The sequence below is a fragment of a genome, unplaced genomic scaffold (genome assembly GCF_019419815.1).
Source record: "Pyrus x bretschneideri cultivar Hongxiangsu unplaced genomic scaffold, Pyrus_bretschneideri_v1 Contig22, whole genome shotgun sequence".
NCBI lineage: Eukaryota > Viridiplantae > Streptophyta > Magnoliopsida > Rosales > Rosaceae > Pyrus > Pyrus x bretschneideri.
Window position 1 is genome coordinate 3,326,936 of NW_025999524.1, and position 15,696 is coordinate 3,342,631.

The 15,696-nt window shown below is 33.8% G+C and overlaps 1 protein-coding gene across 3 annotated transcripts; it reads left to right on the forward strand.

The window, feature by feature from the left end:
- The first annotated feature begins 9,705 nt into the window (after positions 1-9,705).
- On the forward strand, positions 9,706-14,674 carry LOC103946500. Of its 3 annotated transcripts, none has more exons than XM_009357213.3 (6): positions 9,706-10,065; positions 10,584-10,629; positions 11,720-11,800; positions 12,077-12,864; positions 13,287-14,214; positions 14,320-14,674. In XM_009357213.3, the coding sequence occupies exons 3-5, from the start codon at positions 11,791-11,793 to the stop codon at positions 13,680-13,682; spliced, it is 1,194 nt and encodes a 397-aa protein (XP_009355488.2). In that variant the 5' UTR covers positions 9,706-10,065; positions 10,584-10,629; positions 11,720-11,790; the 3' UTR covers positions 13,683-14,214; positions 14,320-14,674. The 3 variants fall into 3 exon arrangements, with proteins under 3 accessions (XP_009355488.2, XP_048441232.1, XP_009355496.2); XM_048585275.1 differs by lacking the exon at positions 9,706-10,065 and adding an exon at positions 10,112-10,413; XM_009357221.3 differs by lacking the exon at positions 9,706-10,065 and adding an exon at positions 10,112-10,360.
- The last annotated feature ends 1,022 nt before the right edge of the window (positions 14,675-15,696 follow it).

A 15,696-nucleotide genomic window follows, 5' to 3' on the forward strand; every position in this document is an offset into this window, starting at 1 on the left:
GGGCGATTTAAGTCAATTAAGTACTGACTAGCAGTATTCTTTTTCATTTGTAAGTGGGAGGTTTTAGGTTCTATTCTTACCAAAGATGAATTTAAACCATGTTTTTATGGCTAGTCCAATGTGAGGTTTAGTCCGCCACCCCTTTAGTGTAGATATTATCGTTTATTAAAAATAAAAAAGTACTGATATGCGTTTTAATTTCAAGACATAGCAGCGCCTAAGTTTTTAAATACCGTCACAATGACACACTCAATGCATAGAAGTTCTATCGAATCGTCTCATCTTTGAGACACTAAAATATAGTGAAATAAAAGTAGCATTTGGCCTTTGTGAATAAACCTTTCCTTGCTCTGAAGTGCTGAATTAGTCTCCGTCAGTGTATTTTCTCATTGATTACGTGATTAAGTTTCTCTGAGCTGACAATTAGTAATTATTAATGACAATTGCCGAAAGCATGCATGAACCACCACACTAAAATTAGGGTTCGTCATGTCTTACATAGACAGTCTTTCTTTGGGTGGGGGTCCAATTTAAAGTTTGAGCTACAAGTTTTTTATTTTATTTTTCTCTTTATCCCTTTTCTCTTTAGACGATAGTGATGATAATGATGGAGTGAGTTTGACAAATTATTTGAGTTGTCACCTTAATAATGATTAAGCTCTCGTTTAACGATAATTTCGTGTTAGTTTTCATTTGGAGATAAAAAGAAGAGGGAAGGAAGGATGGTGGTATACATTTCAATGGTGGAACCACCAAGGGACCACCAGAATGGTTCTTAGCCAACCTTGCCTTTTTTTTTTTTCTTGGTAATATAATCAGTCTAGTACCCTTAATATTTAAGTGTGTTATAAATTGAAACTCTTTTCAGTTCTGGGTCAGACCTCATTTTTCTCTCTATCCCTCTTATTAAGGTGCAGTCTTCACTTCTCATCTTGATTCTATCAAGTTTTCTTTGGCTTTAATTGCTTACTCTATACCTTATGTTCGGGTTTTTTAGGTTTGTGCAATGTTTTAGTTTTCTCTATTGAATTTAAGGTCTTTCAATTTTTATGCGTATTACTCCAATGTCTCATGTATATAGTTCAAATTACCTATGCATGTGAGAGGTACTCTGACACATGAAATTATAGCTCTGTCACTGAAAATTGTAAAATAAACGTAAAAGAAAAGGCATGCAAACTAAAAACTATGTTACGTTGTTTCCATTCATTCTTCCCTCCTTTCACCCTCCAAGCACACAAAAAAATACAAAAACAAAAAACAAAACAAAAAGTAATTATTCAACAAGCCCGAAATTAGTTAGAAGATGCAACGAACTACGTATATAATATCGAACACTTTTGACAATTTCTTATCTGTAAGTTTCCACCAAGTTTTTGCTTCTAATAGCAGAATGCCAAGTGTCAATTTTTTTTAATCATGCATGTTGTACGTCAACTTTTTTTGAATCATGCATATTTAGAGAAAAAATAATCATGCATATTTGACGATAAATGTTAAAGAGATTTTTTTAATAATGTAATTTTTTGTGGACTCTTTATCACCTTATATTTTTTGCACAATATTTCATAATATTGACAAAATAATTAACATTAAACTGTGAGGCAATAGAAAATCCACGAAGAGTTTCAATTTGAAACATTTCCCTTAGCATTTATCTTAAAGTGAAAATGAAGTTCAAACTTCAAATTATTATGTCAAGTTCAACACGCAAGGACAGAGAGATGAACAAACTAAGTTTTTAAGTACTCTCCAATTATTAGAAAGAGAAATATAAACCAGAAATGCAAGAGCGCAATCCAATGCCAGCACAGATCGCCCAGATATCCGCAGCTCCTGGTCATTGCTTTCCCTAGTTTCGGTCACGAAGGAGAAAGTCAACAATCCAAGGGCCAAGCCTACCCTTTTCTCAATTCGTTGGCAACACCTCCACCATTGGATCAAGCTGCACATGACATTCTTTCATATATGTAGTAAACATAAAATATTTATGCGATAAGGGTTGACGGTCGTACATGTGTGACTTTAAAATTTCCTGTCCCTTGGGTACCAGGTGACAACCTATTTGTCTTAATTAATAAATCCAACAGCATGGAATTAAGCTTGAAGGGAGAGGCGCCGCGGGCGGCGGCCCGGGGCGGGGGGGGCCCGTAATGGTCACTCTCATCCATGTCGTATCGACCGACCAGGTCACTTTCACATTTGTAGGGGTTATATTCTGGAGGAGACATAGAAACACAACAAAATTGTTATTGTTTTCTGGCTTATAAGCTTTTTTAACCTAATTCGTGATTTTGGTTTTTCAATTTGAAAATCTATCAATATCGCTCTAGAATTTAACTATCTCATATCAGTGTAATCTTTGTTGTATAAATCTGTTAAATTATTTATTAATTTGTTCACGTGGCACATAAAGAATCTGCACAACCAATATTTTGATGCCACGTCGATGATACCCAAAAGAAATCACTTTTTGAATCCATTAATGGTGGTGCTCTGTTTGGCAGTTTGGAGATTCGGCTTATAAGTGAGGCACACATTAACGATTAAAAGAAAAAAAAAAACTCTTTATTTTATTTATTAGAAAAATGATAAGAATGAGCTAGATTCTTGAATCGGGATAATATAAGAGCACTTCTAAAGGAGATTTCAAATTGTCTAAATTAGCAATAATGGTAACAAAAGACAACATTAATGTTTTCCAACCGAGAAGCCAAATCTGATGTGGCATGACATGGATTGACATCTCTCCCCCTTGATGCCAAATTTGACAGCACCTTCAATTTTTTAAATTAATTATTAAATGCTTTTTATTAATTTTTTATTGATTTAAAACATTATCCTTTTGTTTATTTTCATTCCCAATTCAAAGAAAATACATATGAATTATTATTTTATGTTTAAAATTTGACATATCGGTTGGAGAGCAAAAGTTTAAAAGATGCCAAAGTGCCACGTAAGCCTTCAAATTTAAATTTTAGGTTTAAAATTTGACATATCCTTTGAAGATGGTCTAAGGTGTTATATCACTGAAGTTATAAATCTCAGTAATAACGATTGCATGCATGCATGTAAAGTGTTTTATTATGATTATGTAGCAAGATTTGGTGGGAACTCTATGAAATTTAATGTTTGAATGGAAGAAATTAGGCACGCAATCTCGTAACAATTTAGCTGTACTTCTATGTGTATATAGTGTCAGGTTGAAGAGTAAGTTCGTACTCAAATGAGGGAATTGGTAGGTTTGTGGTCCATTAAAAATATTGAAAGATTAAACTGGAAGATGTATTTATCAATTAATTTGGTGGAATTAATTTGTTTGGGTAGCATTAATATTGTACCCATGCACTGACACTGATCAAAGTCTTTATATATAAAGTCATGTTGGTAGAGGTAATATCCATAAGTAGTTGTTTTTCTTGTAGGTGTAGGTGGTGCTATTTATACATTAATTTCTTTATTTCACATCTATTTTTTTTAATTTTCGACTGTCGGAATGAATTAATAAATTGAAAAAAAAATTAATGAACAAAAAATAATAAGGATGTGTTGAGAGGTAAAAAAATATGTGTGAATAGCGCTACCCGTTCTTATTTGAATCATCTAAATGAAATTTATTTTTCCAAATTTAGGGTAAGTTTATTATTCCGTGTATAAGTACAGCTTTCCTCAAACATAATACTTAGTTCTAAAATACCTTGCCATCTTCTTCTTCAAAAACAAAACTTCAACTTGTAAATAAGGAGTCTCAAATTCTATTCCAATAGATACAAGTTCAATATATATTATGATTGGTTCATTTTTTATTGTATACCTTAACAATAATTCTCCTTTCACATATTTATTTTTACCTTTTACACACCCTTGTTAGTTTTTTGTCATTGATTTTCTCTAATTCATTCGATCTCACAGTCGAAAATTAAGAAGAGTGTAAGAAGTAAAAATCAGCGTGCGATAGCACTAGCTTTCTAATTATGTAAAAGAAAGGCTCGTTTGATAATTTTTTGGTTTTATAATTCACGTTTTGTGCTTCAAATGTGAAGAAAAGCGTCATTTAGAGTCCTACTTACATAGTATATGGCATGGAGAAGCTTCTTCCAAAAACAGCCCCTATTACATATTCACTTTCATCGCACATGACAGAGAGTGAGAAAGAAAATAGATAAAAACAAATTAGTGAAAACAACTTAAATTACATTAACTTGTCTAACCATTAAAATATTAAAGTCGTGGATGTTAAGCTTGGACGAAAAATGTTGATAGTGATTGTAACTTTTAAAGAATGTAATCATACTATATTTGCATGGTCAGTTGCGTGCCATGATCCGTTATGCCAATAACTCCAATAACTAGTATTGTTAAAAATAAAATTAAAAATTTAAGAGAATTCCCAGTCAATTTCACTCTGAAGTTTGTCTTGTTTATAAATTAATCGATTGATTACGAAGAAGTATTGGCAAATGGGAAATAACCCAGTTTCTTGCAAACATGTAAAGTTCTTTCTTTCCTCGATGTGGATTGATTTTCACAACACACTCCTCACGTATGTTGAAGATGAATACTACATTGATGGGAGGAGGAACCTTATATGAACTTATAACTTAGTTGGCTACTTGTTATATGGTCAATTGGTTTTATGGTGGGACCTTAACTTTCTTTGTGGTATCAGAGCAAAACTGTCCCACGTGTGAAGTCAAAACATCTACACGCATGCCATGTCACCAATAGATATATATATATATATATAATAAAAACTATGTGAGATATATATTATATACATAAACTTAATAGTCATGGTGAATATGTTGTTCATGAAGGTATAGCAAGCTTCAAAAGCTATTGACTCCTATTTTAGTCTTGTGATTTGTTTTCGTTGAATGGTGACTGAACTCTCCAGCCTCCAGCTGCCACCAGCAGAGATTTTTATTGGGAGAAATTAGGTTCTCATTCTTCCTTTTACTACTCATTTAATTAAAACCTTATTCATTTTCATTTTTTGATCAAGGTCCTTGGTATTAATAACATAATTAATTATTTCAATAATAAAATATTTTTTATTTCTAATATATTCATTTAATGTTAAAAATGTTACAATTAGTATATTTATATTTATGGCTAAATTTTTTATCGTATATTTTTATTTTTAGTTTGTACCCATTTTTAATTTGCAACCCTTTTTTAATTTCTTCCAATTTTCTTTTCAGTTTTAATTTGTACCCATATATTAATTTCATTTTGTGCCCATATTTTATAAAGTTTTATTTGTATTTGTACCCATATTTTTTTATTTATTTGTACCCATGTTTACACACACACACACACAATAATATATTTATATTTTAATATTTTTAATCCCACAAATTATGGTTTTTTATTTAAAATCTCATTAATATAAACAACTATAAATTTCAATTTTTAATTTAAAAAAAATATAGTAACGTACATAGAAATAAATTATCACATTAATTTCAGGGACTTGGATCAAAAATTGAAAGCCAACAAGGTTTTAGTCAAAGAATTTTCATAACTAGGGATTGCATCCAAAGTCTCCCTTTTTATTATTACAAAAAAAAGGTAGGCTAACGTCCATCTGTCTATTTGTATAACGGACTCACGGTGGCTTCTCAATTTACAATTTTACACTACGTAATTACGGATAAACATTAACAATTCAACATTTAATCAATATTGTCATTCAGTACTACGGTCTGGTGATATTCCTTTTCACTTAGAAGTGAGAGGTCTTAGGTTCGAATCTCGTGGATGGCGAATACGATACTAAATTAGACTGCTCATTGTGTGGCTTAGTCAAACTCCCCCTCAAATATTAGCAGATGATAAGGAAAAGGAAAATAAAAAATAACAGAGACGATCTCCCTTGCCAACGCTCCATTTGGAGCACACTGCATGAAGACTACATGAAGATGAATACTATGTAGTTTAAGTTTCCTTCCTTGAGAACGAACAGAAGAAGTTCGATTCCCACATTTTATATTGCAGATGCAAAAATCGCACATTGGAAACTTATATGTAAACAATGTGTACCGTCCAACGTATCATGAGAATTTAGTTGGGATTCCCTTATGGCCATATGTAGTAGAGACAAGTAAATAATACATAAAAAATATGCAAAACAATAGAAAAAAAATAAAGAAATAACAAAACAAAAATACAAATTAAAGAAGATGAAGCAAAAGGAGAGTTTTGGAATCCCAATGCAATAGTAAACTGCCGCCCTAATTTTGTCTTTGAATACTCGATCGGAGGTCAAAACTCTCGGGCTTTCTATCTACACATGCAGTGATGCATGCAGTGTGATATATTTAAATGTAAAGCCTTTTAAACTATATGAATGAATGCATGCGACGAAGGCCAACCAATTCAAAAAAGTTTGAGTAAATAATGCAAAATTCTATGTAATGTTTGAGATTATATATAGACGGATTCGTGACATTACTTTTTTACATAACTTTTTATACATATTTTTGTAGAGTTCGTTTTGTAATGTATTTCAACGATCAAATCGTCTATCTTCTAGGTCTTCACTTAAAGATCATATCTAAAAAAAATCACCCAAAATTTGAAATCATATGACTATTGGATTAAGTGTTTATAGTTTCTTTGCAGAACCAGATTCGTCCATTTTATTCACTACAAATGAATGTCTTAATACTTTTTGATTTGTCTAATTTTTTGCAATGATTATTTATAAATAATGTTCTAAAATATAGATGGTTTAGTCAGATAAAATACACTACTGAGTAAGCCAATAAAAACATGTGTAAAAAATTATGTAAACAGTTGACCACGGGTCCACCTCAATATATATATATATATAAACATTACTTGGATGTCAAAACTTTTCGTGATTGATTCACACATTTTTACACTTATAATTGAAACTGTTCATATTATACATAAAAATATATAAAGATTATCTCCCAAAAAAAACAAACATATTGAATCACTATTTATAATGCTGAAGTAATAGTTCCAGTTTAAATTCATCACCTAAATATGATGAAGTCGTTACCTTTCCTATACCTACTTGATCATTCTAATCCACGAGATGACATGCTCGATTAATCTTAGAAACTAGTGAGAGCAATGCCAGAAACTACTGAGATCGATGAATGCACCGACTGACTCTCTTATCAGATACACCTGCATGCACATGTCATATCCTAACAAACTCACTAGCTACCCACTTCAATATATTAATATTAATTGGTGCAGTTGGAGATTCACCAACAAAGGAGAATGAAATGGTTGGGATATAACGTTTGGAGGGTATATTTAGTGTTTGAAATTTATTTGATAAGGAGATATTTTGTGAAAATATCAAAAATAAAATAAAATAAGGAAATATATAAAAAAGGTTGAAGTCTAAACTTTACCACATATCAGAGAAATTCTCAAATTTTGAGTAAATCGACAGATATCATCGATATTTACCGTATATTGGTTAAATATCGGAGAAACTTATATTTCTTCTAAATCAGTGTTTGACATCTCTAAAATTTCATTTTAAATTTTCATCAAAAATATCGATATAGATATAGTCATTGATATTTCCAGAAATTTTCATATCGATATTTCCACGACTACCGATATTTTAAACACTGACTATATTAATAAAAGACAAGTTCATGTGTTATAATTTAAGTGAAATAGTAACATTATATGTTTGTGTTCCAAGTAAACCAAAAATTGCTAGTTTTAAAAGAAATTCCCTTTTCCCAGATACTATCAGTAGTCATTTTTAGCTTCTAATTATTATTTATGCAAAAATATTTATAAATTTAAATTTGTATGGCGAAGATGAACCATTTGGTTAGTGAACAACCCGAGACCAGTTAGTTGTGGGTATGATTTGGGTCCCGTGAAGCATGCGATCACCATCAATTAGAAAAATACGTACCAATTTGACAAACACAATTTCAGTAATTCTTAAATTATGTTATTTCTTAAAGTAATGCCGTCGGGATCTTTTGATTTAGCGTGGCACTAAATCCATTATTTTGTTAATTTTGTTTTCGAATTATATATTAAAAAATGTTAAAGAAATTCTCTCAAAATTGCAACTTTATAAATTATCTATCACCTCTTTTTTTGTATAATATTTTGTAATGTTAACATAAAAATTAATCTTAAACTCTGATACGATAGAAACCCTACAAATAATCATATTTTAAGAAAGTCTAGTTAGTATTTATCTGGTTAAAAAACTCCAAAATATTAGGATAATAGTCTCTTTTCTACCACATGCAATACCAATCAACTCATTTGATTTGTTCTGTTGAATATTATTTTAGATTTGACACTACCTTTGTTTTTGCATGAATTCCTTCCATCTTGCCGAGTGCCGCCAAGAAAGCCTCGCGGCTGCCTTCCACCCCAGCGCACATTAGCAAGTACACATTCAGCCTACACGTGTGTGCAAGCAGCCAATCAAAACATAGTTGAATTCGGAAAGTAAAAAGTTTCCTTTCAGATTTCTACCCAGAGATGTAATCCCCTGCACCCCAACCCACAGTACCAACTTTGAACTCATGCCTGGTTTGAGGCTGTTGTGTATGAAACACTTATTGGATTCTTTGCGGCCATCTCAAATTTGTACTATCAAATTAAATAAAAAGATTTTTAACGAAAAATTTATGGTATTATTTACTTTAATAAAAAATCATATTTTTATTTTAAAAAGTCAATTATGATACTATTCATTTTACCCTTTATTTTGTTCTTTTTGTTAAAACTCAAAGTTTTCAAGTCATTTTCATTAGTTTTCCTTTAAATAAATTAAAAAAGATAAATGAATATAAATTAACAAAAGTATGTAAAAGATAAAGAATTTATTTGAGTGTACTCTTAAAATGACTGAAATCGTTTTTAAAAAAATGTTTTTGGTTCTAAAAGCACTTAAAATGCTTTCTGTAAGAAGCACCAGTTGTATATTTCTTTCAGGAAGTATTTTAAATGTTTTTTCAAGATTTACTTACATTTTTACTAAAGATTGTATTTGAAAATATTTTTTTTAAAAACGCTTTCAATCATTTTAAAAACACTCCAAACGAGCTCAAAAATCGATGTGTGAATATATGAGATCGCTACTTGGCCGTTGATGGGAAAATGTTATGAGTTATATGCTAGAATTGCTTTTGTTAGAAGCCGTGTTAAAAACTTTATTTAAAGTTAACTACCTCTCTAACAAAAGAGCAGTACTTTTCTACTAAACACAATTTGTATGTGTTTTCCCTTTCTTTTTTTTTTTTTTTTGTTATCAAATCAGTTTTAGTCATTCTAAAGACAATATTAACGAGTTATTTGAAACTCCAGCTGAATATAAAAATGATAAATCAATCAATTGAGTTGTTAATAAGTATCACTTAAAATTCGTTTAATTTGACATCGACGGTAAATGTATAATCGAAGGATTGTGCTTCACTTATTTAGAAGATGTCTTAGATTCCAACTCATACATTTACGACTTGTGAGTGGATAAACCGGATTTCGTACCATTCTAAGCAACCAATTGTTGTGAAGTCCCTCCGCTCCGTGATCGTGTACCAATTTAACGGCTCAGATTTCTCGCTCACAGTGTGATCAGAGAAAACTGACAGTTGGTGATCGTCAACACAGAGACGATGAAACGAAACTCGTTACGACGGGTCCCACAGAAGTGTATTATATAAATTCCTTTAGAAAATAGAAAACTTTGGATCCCTGAAACGATGGCGAAGACGAAGATGATGGAATTCTTCTAGAGAGAGAGAGAGAGAGAGAGAGAGAGAGACGAGAGAGAGGGAGAAACAGAGGAGGTCATTGACGATCAGATTGGGTTGCAGAGTAGAGCAGAGGCAGTTTGACTCAGCATTGTATGCTCCACTGCGCCGCCACACGACCTAACACTTCCAAATTTCTCGCGTCGGCGTTTCCGGCGAGTCAAAGTTTCGGCCTTTACTTATTTTCAGCTAGGATTTGGCGTTTGGCGTCGTGATCATGGGGCGGTGAGGCCTGTTTGGAAGGAAGGAAAATTTTGCGGGGTTTTCACGGGAAAGTGGACAGGTAAGAAGTGGAGGTGAAATGAATTGAGATATTAAATGCTGAAACCAATCCCTATTAATTAGGAGAGAAGAAGAAGAGAAGAAAAAGGAAAATCCGTTTAATTATTTTTGACTCCCCTTTGAATTCTCTATCTCTTTCTCTCTCTCTCTCTCTCTCTCTCTCTCTCTCTCTCTCCTCTGTATCTCATCAAACTCTGCTCCAAAGCCTACTCCTTTTCGGCTCTCTGATTAATCACTTTCATTGAAACTTTAATTGAACTACAGTGTGTTTATCTCTCTCTGTTCTGGGAGCTAAGGTTCACACACACACACTCTCTCTCTCTCTCTCTATATATATCTATATATATAGGTATATCTATCTCTCTTTCCTTTCTGTCCTGCAGAATTTAATCCTGAAATTCTTAGAAATGGGTTTTTTTTTTTATTTTTTATGTTTTTTTGGCTGTCCGTTAAATTGAATTTACTTAAATATTTGAGACTAATCCCTTTTCTTTTGGGGTTATTTTCTTCTGGTTGTAGTTGTTTCTGAAGAGAGGGAGAGAAGGCTGCTGGTTTCAGTAAAAAGGTACTGGCTTTCTTACTTTTTTTATAATTTTATCTTTCGGGATCTGATTTAGATCTTTCTTATTCCCCCAACTTTTGTTTTTGGGGTTTTTTTTTTTACAAATTGCATCTGGGTTTTTTCTGCAGACTTCAAAATCTGTGGGGATTTTCCCTTTTTTCTTTTATTTAATTTTCTTGTCTTCAGCCAGTTGGATCTGATCACTGTTTTGCCTGACAAATTGGTGGGTAGAGAACTGGGAATCTTAAAGGAAAGGCCTCATGAGGCTTTTGAATTTTAATATTCATTATTTAGATGTTGAAAGTTTGCAACTTTTTGTTGGGGTCTCAAAAAAGTTGGGACTTCTATCCCGTTGTCTTTTTTGTACGGTGAGAAGTGAGAACTGACTTCAGGAATGCATGGTGGCTACCAAAGTTTTTCAGGATACTCTTTCTTGTTTTCCTATTAATGTGTGCGTGTGTATATATATATATATATATTTTTTTTTTTTTGCTTTTATCTTATCTATGATGGAAAACTCGCGAAGAGGGAGCTTTGTTGGCTTGGAGTTGCCTTTTGTGATTGAAAACTCGATGGGGGTGGCAGTTGTATTTTTTGTTTTTGTTTGCATAGCAGGGGCTGCCGTGATAGTTTTCTTTTGTTTCTTTAGGTTGGTCTTGAGGCTGCTCTGTTGTAATCCACCATTAATCTAATCCATTTCTTCCTTAATAATGTAAAGAAAAAGAGGTAGTTGAGGGAAACTTCTGGCTATTAATTATTGAATTGTTGTTTAGCAGCCTTTCAACTTTACTTTCCCGTTAAGTTATTGTTGGACAAATTTTCCAAGTATTTTTGTTCCAATTTTCCAAGTATTTTCGTTCCCTGTCCTCCTGTTTTTCTCCTGACATTTCGTTTACTTTGATTCGTGTCTGCTTTGTCACATCTTTCAGATTTTGCGCCGAATCTTGTGATTATGTTTGTATGGAAACCTTCTCATTTCATTTCTGTAACTTGAGCATCCTTGTTTCGGTTTAGCTGCCCGGTTATAAGTTTGTCCAAAGTTGGTCTGTTTGAATTTTTTGCTAACCTCTATAAATTACATTTTGATGGGCAGGGTCCATGCTTGAAAATATCGCTTGCCGTAGCTTTGAAGCTTTCAACTGCATTCCGCAATCTATGTGAACCATGAAACTTGGTAATTACCGGTTATTTTTCCTTTTGGTTTTGACCACTCTGCTATTAAACTCTTGCAGCAGACATCTTACTTATGAACTTTTGTAGCCTTTTGGAGTTCTATCTTGATATCTTAAGTTGGATAGGGCTATTTTCTCGACTGGGCCTCCAAATGAGTTTTTTGTGAAATAGTACTTGAGTTCAATATTACTCATCTGCAATGTGTTCTTTGTAGGGAGAAAATGAATGCTATGGTGTTCAGATTTCCCTGGCACTGATAATTTTGATGTACTTGCAGAGAGAGAACCAGTGTTTGGTCACTTACCTATAAGCCACAAGCCTGATTCGAATCCTTTTAATTGTAATGACATTACTCTGGACTCCGCGGGATTACAGTCAACAAGTCAGAATAGGGTTTCGTGCAGTTCAAAGGACAATGAAGAAGATGATGGTCAACTACCATATATGAGAAATGGCTTTCCCGTATCAAATTTTAGGTGCTCAAAGACTCTGGGTGATTTGGAAAAGAGTAATGATGATGAGGCCATCAAAGGTTTTGGGTCGCCATATTCCCGTTCTTCTGAAAAATTTGAAACATTGGAGAAGGAATCGGATTATTATATGGACAAAAGTGTTACGGAATGTGAACTGCCCGAATTGATAATTTGTTACAAAGATAGCAGTTGTAATACAATTAAGGACATCTGTATTGATGAGGGAGTGCCTTCCCAAGACAAGAATTGGGTTGAAACCGGGTTGGATGAGAAGGCATGCTGCACCTATTTACCTCCTGATGAGGATCAGAATAAGCAAATGCATGAAGAACAATTGGATATTGTTATTACCTTTCCAGATGATTTTAAATCTACTACAAAAAATGATTTAGAGAAGGGGTTTTCCATTGCTTGCAATTCCAAGGAGCCGATGGAGAGAGGCGATGCTATAAATGATGGATCAGAGAGGACTGCAATTGACGTTTCCAAAGAAGATTTTTGCCCGGCAAATGTGCAAGGGTTTGGTGCAGGGAACCCTCACTCCAAGTCTTCTAATAAGGACAGCAATGAAGCCGAACAAGAGACTATTCAGGTATATCTCTAACTCTAAGTTTGTATTATTGCATAGTTTACCTCATGAATCTCCCTTACATTCGAGTTTTGTTTCCATAGTCCTTTGGCAATACTTAGAACTGAGGCTATCTGGTGCTTAAATAATCATTCTTTATAGGATAAATAAAAAAAAATTGCTTTTGTCAATTTCCATTTGCACGCATGAAGTGGCTGCGGCGATGATTCTTAATGATGACCTATGTTTATGTCTGCGGTTATGCAGTGTTACTGACAGTTCCATGACTCCATTGCTGCAAGAAATAATAAAAAAAAAATTTCTCTTAACGGAAGTTATACTCTTAGCTTGATGTTGAGGAAAACTATACTTGTGGCATATAAGCTAGAGAGAAAAGAGAGGTGAAATTTTAGAAATTGATGTAGTTTCCTGTGGTTTCAATGCAGATTTCAAGGGAAATAGCAAAGACTGAGAGCCCTGCTTTGGTTTCAGAAACTGAAGAGGCTAACCATAATGAGAAGGAAGCATTGGTTTCTGCAGCTGAAGAATCAAATTGCCTTCTCGGTGAGTTATCTGGCAATAGCAAGGCAGAGAGCGGAAACATTACTTCTGCTTTGGACGTTTCAACACATGTATCCATTACCACAGATGTGTGTCCTCAAAATGGTGTATGCGATATGCCCATGGATGATGATAGTCATGTTGACAAAGACGACAATATGTCTGATTCAGAGGTTGTGCCAAGCCAATTTCATCATTGTTTAGCACCCGTGGTTACTGGAAGAGAAGAGTGTCCTGAGAATGGTGGACATCTTGAGACTTCAAATACATTCAACAGTTGATGGTGACATTTCTGATTCAATGATTGGTTCGAGCCAAGTTCAACATTGTTTAGCACCTGTGGTTACTGGAAGAGAGGAGTGTCCTGAGAATGGTGTCTGTCAACATCTCGATGCTTCAAACACGTCCAAGGTTGATGATGACATTTCTGATTCAAAGATTGTTTCGAGCCAGGTTCAACATTGTTTAGCTCCTTTGACTATTACCAGAGATGAGTGTCCTGAGAATGGCGTCTGTCAAGGTCCCGAAACTTCAAATACAACCAAGGTTAATGATGACACTTCTGATTCAAAGATTGTTTCAAGCCAGGTTCATCATTGGTTATCTCCTGAAACTTCGTATGCATCCATGGTTGAAGATGTGAACTGTTGATGCACACAATGCTCCACTCCAATTTCAACGCAGTCTAGGAGAGTCAAGTTTCTCAGCAGCAGGTCACTTCTCGAGTCTCATAACCTCAGGTCCCTATTCCGGCAATGTCTCCCTCCGATCAGAAAGCAGCACCACCAGCACCCGCTCATTTGCCTTCCCTGTGTGAGTTACTCTCAAACTCCTTCCTCTCTTTTGCTTTTCAAACCGCCATCAAGTTCCTAGAACCCACAACTGACAACACATTCATATTCCCTCTTTGTCATGCAGATTACAGCCCGAGTGGAACAGCAGTCCAGTTAGAATGGCGAAAGCTGACCGGAGGTATTTGCAGAAACATAGGGGTTGGAGGGGTTGTCTTCTTTGCTGTAGATTCTGATTCTCTCCGAACGCTTCCATCTAACCGTAGTTATTAAGTTTAAGCCAGAGTAAATGCTTCATCATAGTTTTATCACATCTTTTAAATTATCATCGTCAATACGTACATCATATTTTCTGCGTCTTGGGATGTTATTTGCAGTAGGTTTAGAGGAATGTCATGCTTTTTGTTATGCGTGCGCTTTAAGGTGTAAGCAATGACATATAATTCTCTCTTTAATTTTTCATCCGTTATTCTTTTTTTCCATTTTCTTTCTCTTTTGGAAAGAACAAGAAGAATCTTGTTTATATTGAGCTTGGGATGGTTTATGGGTACATTTTCGTTTTCTTATAAAGTGTGGTCCAAAATCTACTCGAATACCACTTAGCGAAATTCTCTCCTGTACATTTTTATTTACTCGAGTGAACAGTTAAGATTTAATTAAATGAAAATGCTTTGGTTAAGTTTCAGTTGTTCTTTTTTCTGAAATAATGCACACGAGAGTAAAGCTCCATGGTTATTAGAAATCTAAGGTATCAAGCGCAAGTCTCTTGTCTAGAAATCACTAATGCTCCAGAAGTATTTCTTTATAACACGAACTGTTTAATAAAAATCTAAGTGCTTATTACAAAAGAATGTGGAAAGGATTTTTGAAGAAGTATCTGATGTGTATCTCCAAAAATTGCTTCTATCATCATGAAGCAATTTTTGAAGTAGCATTTCAACCGCTTGAATTTCTTTCTTTTTTGAACAGTCCAGATCTCTTAATTCGCAGACTTCGAATACAAAGATCCTAAGTGGATCTTATTCTTGCTATTGTTTTTCTTTCCTGCTAGGCTGCTATCCTATAAAACAAAAAGAATTTAAATGTGACTACAAATTGAATGATTTATCGACATATACTAGGTGGCCCGTCACCTTTTGAGCTATGCAAGGTTGGGAAGTGATGGAATCAAGATTCAAAACACGTCATAATATAACAATCGAATCTTTTCTTTGTCCCGATAGGCACGAAGGGGTTGAGACACGGTTGAAGGTAAAAGAGGTATTATCATTTTGGGAAAGACATACATGCATCTTTCCAGACTTCACAATGATATTTTAGGCCAGTAATACATTGTTATACTAAAAGAAGCTTATACTTGATATTGTACTATTAACTCCAGCATTATATAAGACGTGTTCTTAAATCATGCATAAATTTTAACGAGATCAAAACTTAAATGCATCATTGAAATATTTAACGAGAAAAGAACTTACATGCACCATCATAGGTTAATGATACGTGA